Genomic DNA, 15,766 nt, shown 5'->3' with positions numbered 1-15,766 from the left:
ATTCTTAATTCATTTTTTAGGTCGCAAGTTTTTATAATTTCTTTATTAATGTATTTGCGTAATATAAATATTTTGTATATTATTATTAAACTTATTTTTGGAACATTGTATAATGTGGGAAAAGAAGTAATCATTAAGCAGTTTTGCAAGTTTTTTACGATATATTAATTGGAAAATCATTAACTTATAGGAAATTAATGTACAACAAGCAATTATTTATTGTGATGTCATCACAATGCCGGGCTGCAATTTTTAATCGTCTTTTAATTTAAAAAAAAAATCACTTGGCTTCCAGTCTGGACTGGAAGTTTACATATAGTTAATTGGGGGGTCTGGCTCCTAAGCTTTCCATGTCTGGTCTTGAGATTAACAAAGGACAGATAGTCAGACAGATGGATGACAGTGAGAATGTATTGATAAAGTCTGCAGTTTCAAAATTGCAGCCCAACAATTCAAAAATAATCCTTAATTTTGTGTTTTTGGCAATTAGAAAGTGACATAATATTATCTCATTTATTAATTAATTAATAATAGCCTATATAAACAGTAGATTCAAATTTTGACTTATGAATCTTCAACTTTTTGAATTAGTTTGTTAAAACTGATAACAATATTATTATTCATTAAGGCTTTTTATATATAAGAATTTGCATCAGATATATCTAATTTACATGGCAATGATATAAGGCGATAAAAATAATTATGTTGACAGAAAAATATGTGAGTATACTCTTACCGAGTCAATTGTTTGATAGATTGTCAATACCGATTCACTAGATTTAATATTTTTAATTACAAGGAATTTTTGAAAGTATAAAACCAAAGCTATGTACTTTATGTATATGATTTCAATATATTAATATTTAAAAATTACTTTTTGATCCCTTTTTTAATTTATTCGGTCATGTTCTGTGTTTCCATTTGCGTTCTTGCAAATGCCAAAAAGATCTGCTCTAATGTTGTATCACTAATAAGATAATCTTCGACTGGTAACGTTTGTTTTGCTTCTTCCATCTTAAAAAACATTTTGCTCCATTTGACGGATGTATCAGTTATGTGATAATGCAAAATTTCCTGAAAACATTAATGAGTTTGATGTGAATGATTTCCAATTAAATTTAAAAAAATGAAAAAACAATAATGTTTACCTGATGGGAATCTTTCAGTGAAGAACTGGGAAAAGTATTCTCAACAAAGCTCTTCACTTCCTGAATTTCATTACCTTCTGCCCTTTTGACTTTGATGATGAGGGTATATCCCTGACCGAATTTAGTTTTGAGATGTTGCATGTCACCCAAACAATGAAACTGCCCATTTACCATAATAACTATTCTCTTGCATAAGGCTTCACACTCGTCCATTCTAAAAATATTAGAAAATTTTTATAAATGATAGTTTGATTTCCTTAATTTTTATGCATGTCTTTATTTATTTACCCATGTGAAGTTAATACGAATGACACTCCCAATAACTGTCTCATTGTAATCAGAGTTTCCCACATCTTCCTCCGAGATACGGGATCGACTCCGGCCGTTGGTTCATCCAGAAGAACTAACGACGGCGATCCGATGAGAGCTAATCCAAGTGACAATTTACGTTTTGTTCCTCCGCTACATTAAATAATGTAATTATTAATAATGTAAAATGTAACATTTTGTTAATTGTTTTGTTTATACCAGAAGCAAATTTTATGATAGAAATTTCCAAAATGCTTTTCAGAAATGTTACCTGTAAGTTTCAGTTTTTTTATCAGCATGTTTAACGAGATCGCACATTTCGATCAATCTGTTGACGACATAATTGATATCTAACTTGGGAATACCTCTCAAATTGGCAAATATTGTCAGCATTTCTCTACCTGTCACTCCGTCGATTAAGGCGTCAAACTGGGGACAATAACCAATGGCTCTTTGGAACTGAAATATAGAATTGAATTTTCCTTAAAATTTAATATTTTATTCAATAAAGATTAATTATTAAACACTACAAAAACCATGCAACACATGGAGTCATTTTTATAATGTATGGTCCAACTTTATAAAATTTGAGTTCATATTCATCTCTTAGTATTTAATTTAAAAAAAATAGTTTAAATCATTATTTTGTCAAGCTAGATGCTGCAATAAATTTTTTATTACTCTTATACAATGTATTTTGTAATTAGTCATTTAAAAATTGAATGAATTCAAAATAATTCATTAAAAACACTAAATTTCTATCCTGTCCACTGATGTACCCAGAAAGTTTTTGATGGAGTTTTGCTTAATTAAGTCACATCTGGATGCTAAAAGTGTATTATGAAAACCTGATGAGGGGGGATCAGCAAGTAACCCAACTCTAAATAAAATGTATGCATCGTGGATGAGGGGGGTTAGAAGTTGACCCGAAGCTGAAATATTTTTTTATTAATATATTTGTTTCTATAACTTTGGAGTTTTTAAAATAACTCAACTTTTAGAAGTTAATTTTATAATAATTTTCAACAATAAAAATTGTTTTAAGTTAATTGCACTCAGTACAAGTTCTAACAATACAGCATACCTCTTTTGATGTTTGTCTAGGGCAAATGTATTTCATGCACTTTGTACAAGATTTCATATATTTTCCATCTTCTGATCTTGGACATAGAAAGCATCTCCCTTTTTAGGAATACTTTAAGTTGCATGCCTTGTTGCTCTTCGTTTTAGTTTCATTTGAACTGTCCCTCTTGAAATTGCTCCTGCTTGATTGAATTCAAAGCCAAATCTTTAGTGCTAATACTGAACTGCTATGTAAACCTTGGGAATGTTCAAATCTGTATTTCATGTTGATCTGGCATAATAATTCACTTAGACTCTTCAAAAAACTTTTTGACGTGATTCATGTTTTGGATATTTCTTGGCCCATGTTTCGTTTGTCTCGCAATAAAGCACATATGAATTATAAGCGAGATGAATAAAATTAAAAAAAACAGCCATTGGCCATCTTCTTGTCCACTCTGACAGCTATACTGTATGTTCTAATACATTTGTCAATGAAATTCTTACAAAAGTTGCTTTTAGCCCTTGGTATAATTAAATTAATTAAAATATCTACAAATGTGAGGCAGATAATAATAAGGGCTTATTGCACTAATTATAATGGGCACAAATGCTCAGGAATCAAAGTAAAAACATTTAATAAAAACAAAAAAGAGGTGAACAATAAAAATGACTACATAAGTATTAAATGAAAAACCCAAAATGCATTTTGGACTATTTTCTAATAGAAAACCTCATCAGTTGGTATTAACTAAAGGTTTTAATATACTTAAAAATTATACAAAGTAAAGATAAACTTAAAACTATGTCTAAAGCTATAAAGATGAAAACATTGCTATGTCTAACAATATACAGATGAAAACATTGCTATAACTGTATGATCAGTAAGCATTATCAATGTAGACAAGTGTAATAAATCTTCATAATGTTCATGGTGGCGTGATGTAGAGTGCTGATACAAATCGGTTATAAGTTAGTATCCTTTAGCCAATTTGATCGGTATTTAATTATTTACTAGCCTTAAAATAGCCTGATGAATAAAGTCGTGCCAGAAAGCCACTCTCTTCTTGGTAATCCTGGCCATTTTTCTTTGATAGCTGCTTTCAAATTATCAAGTTGAGACAGTACTTCTCAATATTAATGGTCTGATTTTGAGATAATAGTTTTTAGTAGATAATTCCCTGCCAGTCTCACCATAAGCTTGGCATAACCTTTTCTTTTTTGGACCAACTTTTGACTGTGTTGCAGATAGGTTGATCACCTTTCTACACATTAATGTAAAAAATCCATTTTTCATCATAAGAAATTAGTTGCTTTAAAAAGGGGTCCATTTGATTACATTTCAGTAGCTTGCAATTTCCCCAGTGGCCTAATATGGGTTCTCTTATATTAATGTACTGATTTGACGAATAAACTGTTTGATCAATCTAGTATATAACCTCATTTTTATTTTTATTTTTTATAAATTATCATAGTTACAATTTAATAGTCTTTTCTGTTATATAATTATTAAAATAACTTGAAAAATTGCAAATTGTTAGTTAATGACTAAAAATAATTAATGAATTTCGTCCTAAATATGCAATATAATGCAAACAGGAGAAAATTTTATTCCCTAACAAGAAAAATTAGAAAGAAAAATTTGAAATACCATTTCTGTCTGATTCTGAACATCATAATCTCCAATAAAAGCATTTCCTTCCGAAGGAATCAGATCCCCGGTCAGCATTCTGAAGGTCGTTGTTTTTCCGGCACCGTTTATTCCGAGTAAACCGAAACATTCTTCCTTGTGCACGGAGAACGTCAAATTATTTACAGCACGGAAGGAACCAAAGTATTTAGTTAAGTTTTTCACTATCAAAGCTTCGTCGTTTCTTTCAGGTTGGTTAAAAATATTTTCTATTCTGTTCCGTTCTTGTGTGACGTCGCTGTCTTCATCAGGATAGATACTATTGTTTTTTACCATCCAAGATTTATTTTTTCGTCTGATCTTTGTCATGATTTTGTACCATAATTTGGGCAAGATTGTTTCGAACATAACTAAAAGTGTAAAATAAAGTAATCCGTCGAAAGATAAAAATGCAAGACCTCTTCCAGACGAAAATTCCCAAGATAGATAATTTTCTTTCTCAAAACATTCGTCTTGACAGATTTCTCCTGAAAGTATTGAAATATCATGTCATAAATTTGTGGATTAAATTAATTTTCATATTTTGTAACATCTATAGATATGAAAATTATCATTTAAATTTTTTATATACAAAAGTTGTTATTAAAACAACATTAAATATTACGTAATAAATTTATCATAATTATTCATAAATTCATTTTTTGATGAAAATTATTAAAGAATAAAACTGCTGAAACTGAAATTTTAGTAATTTCCATTATTCAATAAGTTTCTTCAAAGAAATTTTAATGAAAATTAATAATAGTATTTACAAAGACTTTCTTTTTCAACCTATGATGGTCCATAAAATGAAGACAAATGTAAATAACAAAATTAATTTATTACCAAAAGTTAGATACAAACGTGGTTACTTTTCGACATAATCACCACGAAGATTGGGACATTTGTCATGTCTGTGGATAAGCTTTTCCATCCCCTCTTCATAAAATGTTGCCACCAGTGAATTGAGATGGCCTTAACGATGTACTTTTGAAAATCATTATTAGTCTCAAACCTCTGCCCTCCTAGCCACGTTTTCAGTTCAGGAAAGAGGTGGAAGTCTTACATGTCTTTCCTGAACCGAACTGAACACACATTAAAAAGTTCCAAGCTGGGTGGAAGTCTTCACACCTTTAAACACCCAGCGTATAGCCCCGATTTAGTGCCAAGCAATTTCTGCCTCTTTCCTGAACTGAAAACGTGGCTAGGAGGGCAGAGGTTCAAGACTAATGACAATCTCCAAAACAATGTTAGGGCCCATCTTGAGTCATTGGTGGCAACATTTTATGAAGAGTGGATTTCAAAGCTCATTCACAGATATGACAAATGTCCCAATCTTCACGGTGATTACGTTAAAAAGTAACCATGTTTGTACCTAACTTTTAGTGATAAATTCATTTTGTTATTTACATTTGTCTTTGTTTTAAGGACCGTCGGAGGTTGAAAAGAAACAGCCCTCATATACAGGGTGTTTCACAGCCTCTCCACAAAGTTTTTTTTTTTTGAATAACTGTTTTTGAATTTTCAAAATTTTTAATGAAATTTACAGCAAAGATAGAAGATGGAAAAGGAAATTAATGCAAGATATTTTCAAAATGTCTGCCTTCTGTCAAGATGCAGTAGTGCAGTCTCTCTTGGAAATTAGCAATCACATTACTACAGGTTTGATCTGAGATGCCCTTCATGATGCTCTTGATGCTTTCTCTCATCTGACTGAGGGTGGTAAGGTTATTCCTGAACACCTGATCCTTTGTGTATTCCCCAAGGAAAGAAGTCTAGTGGATTCAAATCAGGGCTATAAGGTGGCTAGGCGAGGCCATATTTGAATGTCTTTGGATAGCTTTGAGCAATAATACGATCATAATGGGAATTAAGGAGCTCCAGGTTCTCATAAGTCACATGGAGTGGGGCTCCATCCTGCTGGAACCGCAATCATAAATCCAATTGAGTTCTTGAGCTCTTGGAATGAAAACATCAGAAATTAAATCATGATACTGTTCAGAGTTGACAGTTGATTCCGTAAAGTATGGCCATGCTGCCCAGACTGAGCATTTTAGGGTGCAAAGGTCTCACAACTGTGATTTCTGACTTTGGCTTCCCCAGAAGCAATAATTTTGCTGATTCACATGTCCATTCAGCCAAAAATGTGCCTCGTCACTGAAGATGATGATATTCAGATTGATGCTTTTGTCACTGATAAGTGAATCGAGCTGACAGGCAAACACATATCTCTTGGTCATAGCAGTTTTGGAAAGAGGCTGACCACACCTTATAAGGAAAAAATGTTCAAGTCTTTCTGTGCAATATGCCAAGCTGTAGACTTGCTTACTGACAACTGTTGGCCAAGTTGCTCTAATGAGGTTGAAGGGTGGTCTTCCAGAATGTTCTTTGTGGCCTGTACATTGTCTGGAGTTCTTGCTGTGAATTGTTTCGTCTTGAGAGCTTCTTTGTCATCAATCACTATTCCTTTTTCCGTGAATTTCTTCACCAAAGCCATGACTGTGTTTCTATCAGGAGTTGAAGAGTTTTTAAAGGTACTAGACCACTTCCGACAGAACAAAGTTGGGTTTTCTCCCGACTGGTACCAAAATTTTATCATACTCACATGATCTTTGATTGAATAGCAGGCGGGACATTTTGCCAAAAATTACAGAAAAATCAAATGTTTTGAAGCAACGTGCTTTTGTGATAGAAACAATTCCTTTTTACTCAAAGTGCCACCTACAAAGAATTGAGGCTGAAAACCACACGGTTAAAAAGTTATTCAAAGAAAACTTTGTGGAGAGGCTGTTTTTCACAGCATCTCCACAAAGTTTTCTTTGAATAACTTTAATATATATATATAGCTTACCATGCTACATTTTGTAAACTCAGCAGAGAACATATGTATTGTTCACTCTCTTTTCAACAATTGATGTTACAAAGAAGCAATTACTAGAAAAAAAATGTATAACCAGAGAATGCATATATTGTTTTTGATAAAAGCACAGGGTATGTGGCATATGCTTCCACATACCCTACACTGCAGCTTTGTATATATTGTTAACTCTTGGTAACTTAAAGCAGACGAGACAGAGAAAAAATTTTTGAGTTTTACAGAAATTCAATGTGATATTTACAATTTAGTTAGACTTTAAACACAGTGCATTGCTTTTCAGATACTGCACAAGTGCAAAATATACTATTAATAAAAGAAACCTGTTATGTAGGTTTGATACTGATGCCTCTTTGCTTCACATGTGTTATGACCCCAGAAAATCTCACAAAACTTTAATAACTTTGTAGTCGACATTGTGAGATCTCAGACAGGTCCAGTCACTAAATTTGCAAAAATTTAGTTGATTTAGAGAAAAATTATTTGTTTTAAATGACAAGAAAAGGAAATGTTTGTAGTCAGACACAATTTTGTTTATATTAGATTGTGATGCAGAGTCATAAATTTTAGATGGAATGTAGTCCTATGATTGACCATCTCCAGTTTGAGATCAAAGTCAGCTTCGAGTTGACCTCTTCTGTGCTCATAGTTGAGATCTTGTTATACTTAGTAATGAGGGACCAACCACTTGGAAAGTGCAAATGAGGGAAATCAACCAATTGGAATGGCTGATTGAAAGATGGAGATTAATATAATTCCCAGTTTTGAAGGACATAGTCACTCTTCAAAAACAGTGCACTTGCATTTAGTCAGTCAAGTGTCAACATGCTCAGAGGCAGTCTCTTCCCTTTTGTAATCTAAATATCTTCATTGTGTGTTGCCAATGGAACCATCCTTACCTGCTCTGTCTTCTAGTGCAAAGACCAGTGGCAAATTCATCACATCATCTCCCCTGCCCAGCAAACAACTCTTCTCACCTGCCCTAGATCTGTGATCGTTCAGAAGAAACACACCACAGGAAGACCAGACTTACAAATTCTCTCAACCTGTTGACTCTGGGAAGACAACTATGTTAGAAAATCTCTATCAGAACATGCAAGATATTTTCTATATAATAAATGGTTTTTGTAAAGGTACACGTGTTCTCTGCATCCAATGCCACCACCCACATATATGAAGCCCTTAGACCAGTGTTTTTCAACCTTTTTGAATACGCGACCCCTTTACAAGTTAAAAAATTCTGGCGACCCCCCTAGGGCCATATTAAAACTATATCAGTGATTTAAAAAGTTATGTATTTAATTTTCTTTGTGTTGAGAGAAATTACTGTTGATGACTAAAATGTGAGACCTGAAAGGCCCCTGGGTCTAAATTAATAATTTTATTAATTTTGTTAAATAATGTCACCAAATATTACTTCATTTTTGGTGAGAAAAATACTGTTTTAACGTGGGAAAAGGCAGATAACAGATGTTACTTCCTTTCACTGGAGTTAGAACATCCTCTGACTTTCCCTTATCTGGTTAAAATCCTGCTCAGATGGGAAATGTTTACCCCTCATTCATTCCCCTTTCATCCGTTCTCATGAAAGAGTTACTGGCCGATGATTGGTCGAAAATCAGCAGATATAGAGGGAATTTGTCAGGATTCGGCGAGTTCAGCGACAGATCTGGAAGCGTCCAAACTCCACATACATTTTCCTCCGGATGACCAACGTCCTTAGACAAGTCACATACAGAATAATTCCAGAGTTAGCACTTAGAAACCGTATTTGGATTTTGTGCACATATTGATCTCCCATACGAAGAAGTAAATGAACTTTATCTCCAAAGTGTCCCTTGCCTACAGAGAAGAAGGCGAACGACAACTAAAACAGGTCGTATGTTTTATAACGATTTTGTGAGCTCTCTCTCTCGATCGCGCTTTGGGTATAATATAAGTATAGCTATCTCTCGATTTGTATATTATTTGTAGTAGTTCTGTCTCTCGTTCATCCACATTTTTGTATGAGTTTATTTTCTTGTTTTATTAAATTTATTATTTCGTTTTTAATTAAAATGTCTCCTAATTGTGTGACCAAATCAGATCGCATATGCGTGTTTGTCCGCGGATCGATAAATTGACAAACTGGTGTCGTGACTCTGACATAGGAAGAAGGTGAATTCGCCCCCACCAACTTCCGCTCTAAATTATAATTTATCAGTAAAGCCCTCCACACTCGTTTCCCTACGTTTGGGAAAGGCCGTTCTTTGGACGACCGAGGACTGGTCTTACCAACTAGTGCCCGTAAGTGGCGTAAACTAAGATCTACATCCCTGGCTATCTCACACTAAAATGAGAATTTAAGGAGAATCGACAATAACTTAAGACACGTATAGTATGTTACTTCCTTCTTATAATAACAATGAGTTCGGGGTGCTGTTGACCTTTTTTTTTTTTTTTAGGATGAGGGTTTTTCACTTCTACTTCTCTACTTATTACTTCTTTTTACAAGTCAGCTCAACACTTTTTCAGCAATCATTTTCTGGGGTGGGCCATACCCACCCAGGCCCCTCCCAGGCAACACCCATCATTCGGATCTAAATGTCAATCAAAAAACCAACTGTACTGTATAATTCTCACTGAAATTGTAGTTTTTTTAATGTAGTGTAGGACCTACAAACACTTGTCTTTTTCTTTTACCCGCGACCCCCCTGGAGGTCACAACCCACAGGTTGAAAAACACTGCCTTAGACCATCCTGATGTGGAAGTAACGTTATCCCCCAGTAAGTTGGCATTCTCACAACACGAGTATCCTAAATGTAAGGGTAACAGATGACTTGTTGTTGACAAGATTGTCAATACACCAAGGAAGAATAAATCAGAACACTATTAGTAGCAACAGCGCCCACTCAAGCATTTATGTTGTCCCAGACAAAAAGACAAATTGTCACCCCTTAAATTTATTTAGAGAGAAACATGTAATACAGTAAAAATTAAAATATACCTGTACCTATTTACAAATTGTTAACTAGATGCATTTTTAATGATATTACAAAAATGTATTATTGTACAATCAAATAAAAAACTTATATCATATAAAAACTGAACAAAAGTACATCAACTATACTAAAATCAAAAGGAACCTGTTTCTCACTTTTAGTTCTGCAACCTTTTTTATTAACTCTTAAGTTTACTTGATTGACCGTTTCATGCGCAATTGCCAAAATGGCCAAACTATTAAGATGATTTTGCGTGGTAGTTGAACGTAAAAAGTTTTTAATTAATTTTTATTTAGAGAAACTGAAAGGAGTTTCTCTAAAAACTGTAGCTAGTGGGGAAAAGGCCCCACTAGCTACAGTTATTGATATGATCAGCAGTATTCTTAAGGTGACACTAAGGTATGGGACAAAATATAACATTGTTGCTTATGCTTTCCTGTTTGCCCAAAAGCCCTCTTTTATGGTTGGTTTTTTTTTCACAATTAAGGAATGCAAATATTTTCTTAGCTTTTAGGCAAAAATAATAAATATGAAATGTAAATTGCATAGTAATTTTAGCCACAGAAAAAATCAACAAATATAAATTTCGATTAATTAAGTATTTAACTTATAAATATTTTGTCACATTCACAACCAAAATGTGACCCTTTAGATTTGCTGCTACAGACAAATGTCCGGGTTGTCCGCCCCTAGAGGGGGCCCTGGTAGCAACTACTACACAATAATAGTTAGAAAGCTGAAATAGTATAGGAATGAGTTTATCTCCAAAAGATCTGGGTTTAAAATCTAGCCAGAGCTGCAAATTTTCATGGGCAGTCTAGCCCAAATACATCAGATCCTGGTTCTCATCAGTTGTCCAATTGCAGGCCTGGCCAAACCATTGATAGGTCTGCTAAAAAAGCCCTCTTAATTCAGAAAGAATTTTAAAAAATATTATACTGTACAAACTGTACAAGTAATGTCAAAAAATATCAATCATTAATTTTTCTTGTAGAAACAAAGCTTAAGGCATATCTGCCAGCACAGAGGTATAGGGATCTTCATGTGCATTCAGGAAATTTTTCCATCAGCAGATATTGGCAATCAAAGTGTGATTCAGTGAATGTAGTACAGGCCCATCATATAATGCTGTGATGATGAAACCATTCAGAAAATTCAGCAGGTTTTTAGTGATGATGCAATGAGTCCATACAAATTAGTGTAGGTACTTTTGTTTCAAAGATGGCACACATTGGTAGAGAGTGAACCATGCTCTAGTAGGCCCACAACAAGCCAAAATGAGGAGATCATTGAGCAAGTGCAGACTTTGGTCACGAAGGACCATTGCATTTGGTGCCTGTGCCAGGTAATTTTGTCCCCTAGGCAAAGTTTACAAGTGCGCTCTTTATTTCACAAGTTGTATATTTTTTAAATAAAATTTTAAATATAAAAAAATAATAATTATTTTAGCATGCTTTATTAGTAATATACAAACTAATATACAATATGTAATCCATCTAAAAACAGAGCCTTTTATTTTCTTTTTAAATAATTATAATTTGTTATAATTAATTTACAAAAAAAAGTTATAAATACCAAAATTTAATATTTTAAAATGTTAACATTTTGACCTTAACTGAATTTTAAATAGCAGTAAGTTCAAATCATTTAGGTAAGGACTAAAAAAGAACCAAGAGTTAAATAATAAAATAGTGTGGTGCATGTGAGGGATAAGGAAAAAGAATCAGTACCTAAATCATATATCACTATTTAATTTAATGTTTTAATGAAGTATGAGTAAAGCATAGCACCCTTTCATGGCCTATGTCCTAGATGGTTGCCTAGTTTGCCTAAATGTAGAGCTGGCCTTGATTGTGTCATCATCTGAGAACTTGCAGACAAGGTGGAGATAAGCAGTGGTTCAGTCAGTCGGACAGATGGCCAAGTGACCTGGGGGACCTGTGATCAAATCTGGATGGGTCAAAAAAATCCCCAGGAATTTTTTGGGGTGATCCATTCTGATATATCAGACCCCGTCACCACCCAGCAATGCCCAATTATGGGCATTGCTGAACCCATAATTGGGCTTGCTAAAAGTTCTTAGTTTCCACAGGGCAGAAAGTTAAAAAAAAAAAGCAGTGATTCAGTAGATGCCCTTTTGAAAGAATTTGCTCATGCAGAGAGTGTCCTCCAAATTTGTGTGAAGCTGCTAACAATGGAAGCAATGGAACAGAGCAACTCCAACTGGAAATCTTTCAAGACATGCTTGGCTATGCAAATGGCAACCTCCACTTCCTGGACTCAGGATAACGTCATTGGTAATGAGTTATGGGTTTATGGGTATGACAAAGAAACTAAGATGTAGTCATCACAGTAGAGACATTCATCATCATCTCCCAGACCAAAACTAACATGGCAGGTGCACATCAATATCAAAATCATGTTGACCATCTTTGACAACCATAGTGTGTGGTGCATCACAAGTATATACCACAGGACCAAACCATTTCCAAAGAGTGTTATCTGATTGTACTCCATTACCTTCACAATAATGTATGATGCAAATGACCAGATCTTGCAGCAGGAATTTGAAAACTTCATCACAACAATGCATCTACTTATTCTTTGCATCTGAATCAAATTTTCTTTGTTAAGCAGAACATTCCTCTGCTTTGTCAAGTGCATTACTCTTCCAATCTGGTTCTATGTGATTTTTGACTATGCCCCAAGCTGAAGATGCCACTGAAAGGAATCCAGTTTGAGTCACAAGAAGACATTATGAGAATGCAATGGTGCAGCTGAACACTATTCTTAAAGAGGCCTTCCTTATGTGCACTGTTCCAGCAGTTCCTCAACAGTGCATTGTTGGAAGAATTGCTGGAAAAAGCCCAAGGAGACTACTTTAAAGAGGATTAGAGTTTCTGATCTGCAGGTGGATAACTGTATATTTCCTGGTTGAATGATCAATACTTTTTGAATATTCCTTGTATGTACTACTATATACATTAAAACAGTATTTTTCCTACTTAATACTCTCATACTTTAGATTTTCTTCAATTCATCCTCTTATCAAACACACCATCAAAGAGCAATCAGTTATGATCAGACATAAAATGGCACACTATCAAAATTTCTCACTGTCTACTATCATATGTCTAGTACAGGGTTGGCAGTTTGTCAAGTGAGAAGAGCCAAACTGTCATAAAAAGAGGATAACAAAAGTACCAGAGAGCCTCATATTAATTTAAATGTGCGAAATACGACACACGACGGCGCGTCTAGTGAACGTTTTTGGCATAACGTTACACGGATGGACGGACACGCGTTCAATGCGTTATATATATAGATATGCTTCAAATGCTACCACTCTTAGGCGATTCATATTGAACAATGCGAGTGTGGTCATATGCGGACGGCGTACGAGTCAAAGTTTGTTCAGCGGCTCTATCTCATAAACACATAAGTTATAAGGCTGCAGTGAAATGAGGTGAGGTGAAATTGGAGTTTATGTCCGAAGAGCCGCAAACGTCTATGCAAAGAGCCGCATGCGGCTCGCGAGCCGCTAATTCTGATCCCTGGTCTAGTAGAAACAACTTTTGTGAAACTTTCAATATTTGCTCTCAAATCAAATACTGGGAGTGGATTTCTGGTTTTTTTTTTCCTGGAAACTTTCAAGATTGCTTTAAGGACACCAAATTGAGCTACAATTCACATAAATATTATTGCATTATAAAATGCATTCTATACTGTGTACCTTTTCCCCTCGTAAAATCAGCATGAAAAAATGTGGTGTGTCCAATACAATAGTACTTCTTATAAGGTAAAAAAATATATTTACAATACAGTAATACCCTGAACTTACGCGATAGATGGGACCGAGCAATGTCCGTGTAAGTCAAATTCGCGTAAGTCGGGGTATAATTTTGCAATTTGTGTAAAATCCAAGTGGAATGTATGTAAGCTAATAAATGTTCTCGTTAATCTTATCTCGTCTTTTGATTCGTTCACGGTTACAAGAATTCACCACATAGAGTCTCTCAAGTCTCCGTAGATATAACAAACACAGAAATAAATAACACAAAATAAATTGTAGCTATGTGTCGATTCCATGCGACACGTCCGAACATGTAAGCTGAACAATAGTATGAGGGGAGTGAGTAATCAAGGGTTGCATGGCACGCAAACAAAAGACAAATCGACGAGATTTGAAAATCGCGTAACTCCGGGTTCGCGTAAGTCGAGGTACTGTTAAAACTGCGAGCAGGATAAAAACGCACAATCCAGATTAGTTAAATGAAACACAATTAATTTTTATTTACTCGCTTTTTAGGATACAGGTTCTCAGGATACCACTATGCTAACCCCACGGATACTCCACATAATTCATTAACCCGACAAAGATTGCACGCGCGTCGTTCCTTACCGATCACTTAAAACTATCTTAATTAATACTATATTTCTACTACTACTTAAACTTATTTTATATAGCCGGCTTACTCGAAGATTTAGAAGATGAAAGTAAAGAATAAGGAAAGAGGGTACCCAAAACTTGACGGATGCGGTTCCTCGTTGATCGGGGGGCTGGTTAGCTCTGTTCCTTGTTTCACGTAGAGAAGTTAATCCAAAGGGATGATCCTTCTGGCTCCCTTCGGTTGAGTTCCTTTTTCTTCTACGTTCCACAGATCTCCTTTTCACACTACGATGCAAAACCTTCCGGGGAGACGTACTTTCGCTCTTCACGTTCCAAAGTTCTCTTTCTCACCCTCACACGCTATACTTGCCGGGGAGACTTTTCTTTTAGCTCCTCTTCCTTCTCTTCCTTTCTACCCCTCTGAGTCTCCCGATCGCTCCCTCCCCTCCGAGCTACATTTCTTTCGTTGCTTCTCCGGTTAGCCCACCCGCATACCCACGCCAGGGAAAAGAAAAACGAGAACATTCCAGGAAGGGTAAACAAATAGGACAGACAGATGTGAAGCGGGAAGTATACAAGATAAAATGACACAATTATATACGAAATATATGATAAAATATGGAATGTAGCCACAGTACTACTGTATCTACAAACTTGTGCAGTACTGTAACACTGCTCTCTTCTTCTATATCTTTTTGGAATGCATGCCAAAAAGCTTTATTTTTCACATACCACAAACAATACTATCAAGCAAAGCATATAAAATTAGACGTGGACCAGACACATTCCTCTAACGCTCATTTTGAGTTAGAGGAATGTTTCTTCCAAAGAATTAAATTTAAGAGAGACAAAAAGAACTCACAAGGGCTGTGCCAGAAAAAACAAAATTTGACTAACAAAGAACGTAATTCAAGTGTCATTCTCTCAATTTGATGATTCTCCTGTTACCAAACATTGCAAAAGGTATCTTACTCTCAGTTTTTATTTGTAGAAAAATATTTTCAGGGGTGAAATCAGGCCTCAAGCTTGGGCATTATTGTTAAACTATTTCTAGCTGCTGGAAAAGCAAGTAAGATGTGAATTCTGTTTGTATTACTTGTTCCAATTTGGATCTCTTAGTTATTATTATTGTTAAATATTGGATCTGCATAAACAAAATTTTATAAACATGAAATAATGAAATTTTTTATGAACTAGTATATTGAAAGACTTAATTGTCATATTCATAATCAATATGCATTTTTAAAGATATGGATGAAGGAATAGTTTACCACTCTAGGAAGTGTTGATAGCTATCAACATATATTTATCATTAAAAAACAAAAAAAATG

At 34.6% G+C, this 15,766-nt stretch overlaps 1 protein-coding gene across 1 annotated transcript in view; it reads right to left on the bottom strand.

Annotated features, from left to right (window-relative positions):
• Positions 1–313: 313 nt before the first annotated feature.
• LOC111625441 (ATP-binding cassette sub-family A member 3-like) overlaps positions 314–15,766 on the bottom strand; it is a 36,148-nt gene continuing 20,695 nt past the window's right edge. The window contains exons 11-15 of the mRNA XM_023368586.1: positions 4,171–4,676; positions 1,729–1,916; positions 1,437–1,610; positions 1,149–1,362; positions 314–1,074 (exon numbers count right to left, since the gene is read on the bottom strand). Coding sequence (XP_023224354.1) covers positions 895–1,074; positions 1,149–1,362; positions 1,437–1,610; positions 1,729–1,916; positions 4,171–4,676 — 1,262 coding nt within the window. The 3' untranslated portion in view covers positions 314–894. The remainder of the gene's footprint in view (positions 1,075–1,148; positions 1,363–1,436; positions 1,611–1,728; positions 1,917–4,170; positions 4,677–15,766) is intronic.

The sequence above is a fragment of the Centruroides sculpturatus genome, unplaced genomic scaffold (genome assembly GCF_000671375.1).
Source record: "Centruroides sculpturatus isolate CEXI.00-Female unplaced genomic scaffold, Cexi_2.0 scaffold379, whole genome shotgun sequence".
NCBI classification, from domain to species: Eukaryota; Metazoa; Arthropoda; class Arachnida; order Scorpiones; family Buthidae; genus Centruroides; species Centruroides sculpturatus.
Note: the sequence above shows the minus strand (reverse complement) of the source record. Positions and strands in the feature narration are given on the sequence as shown.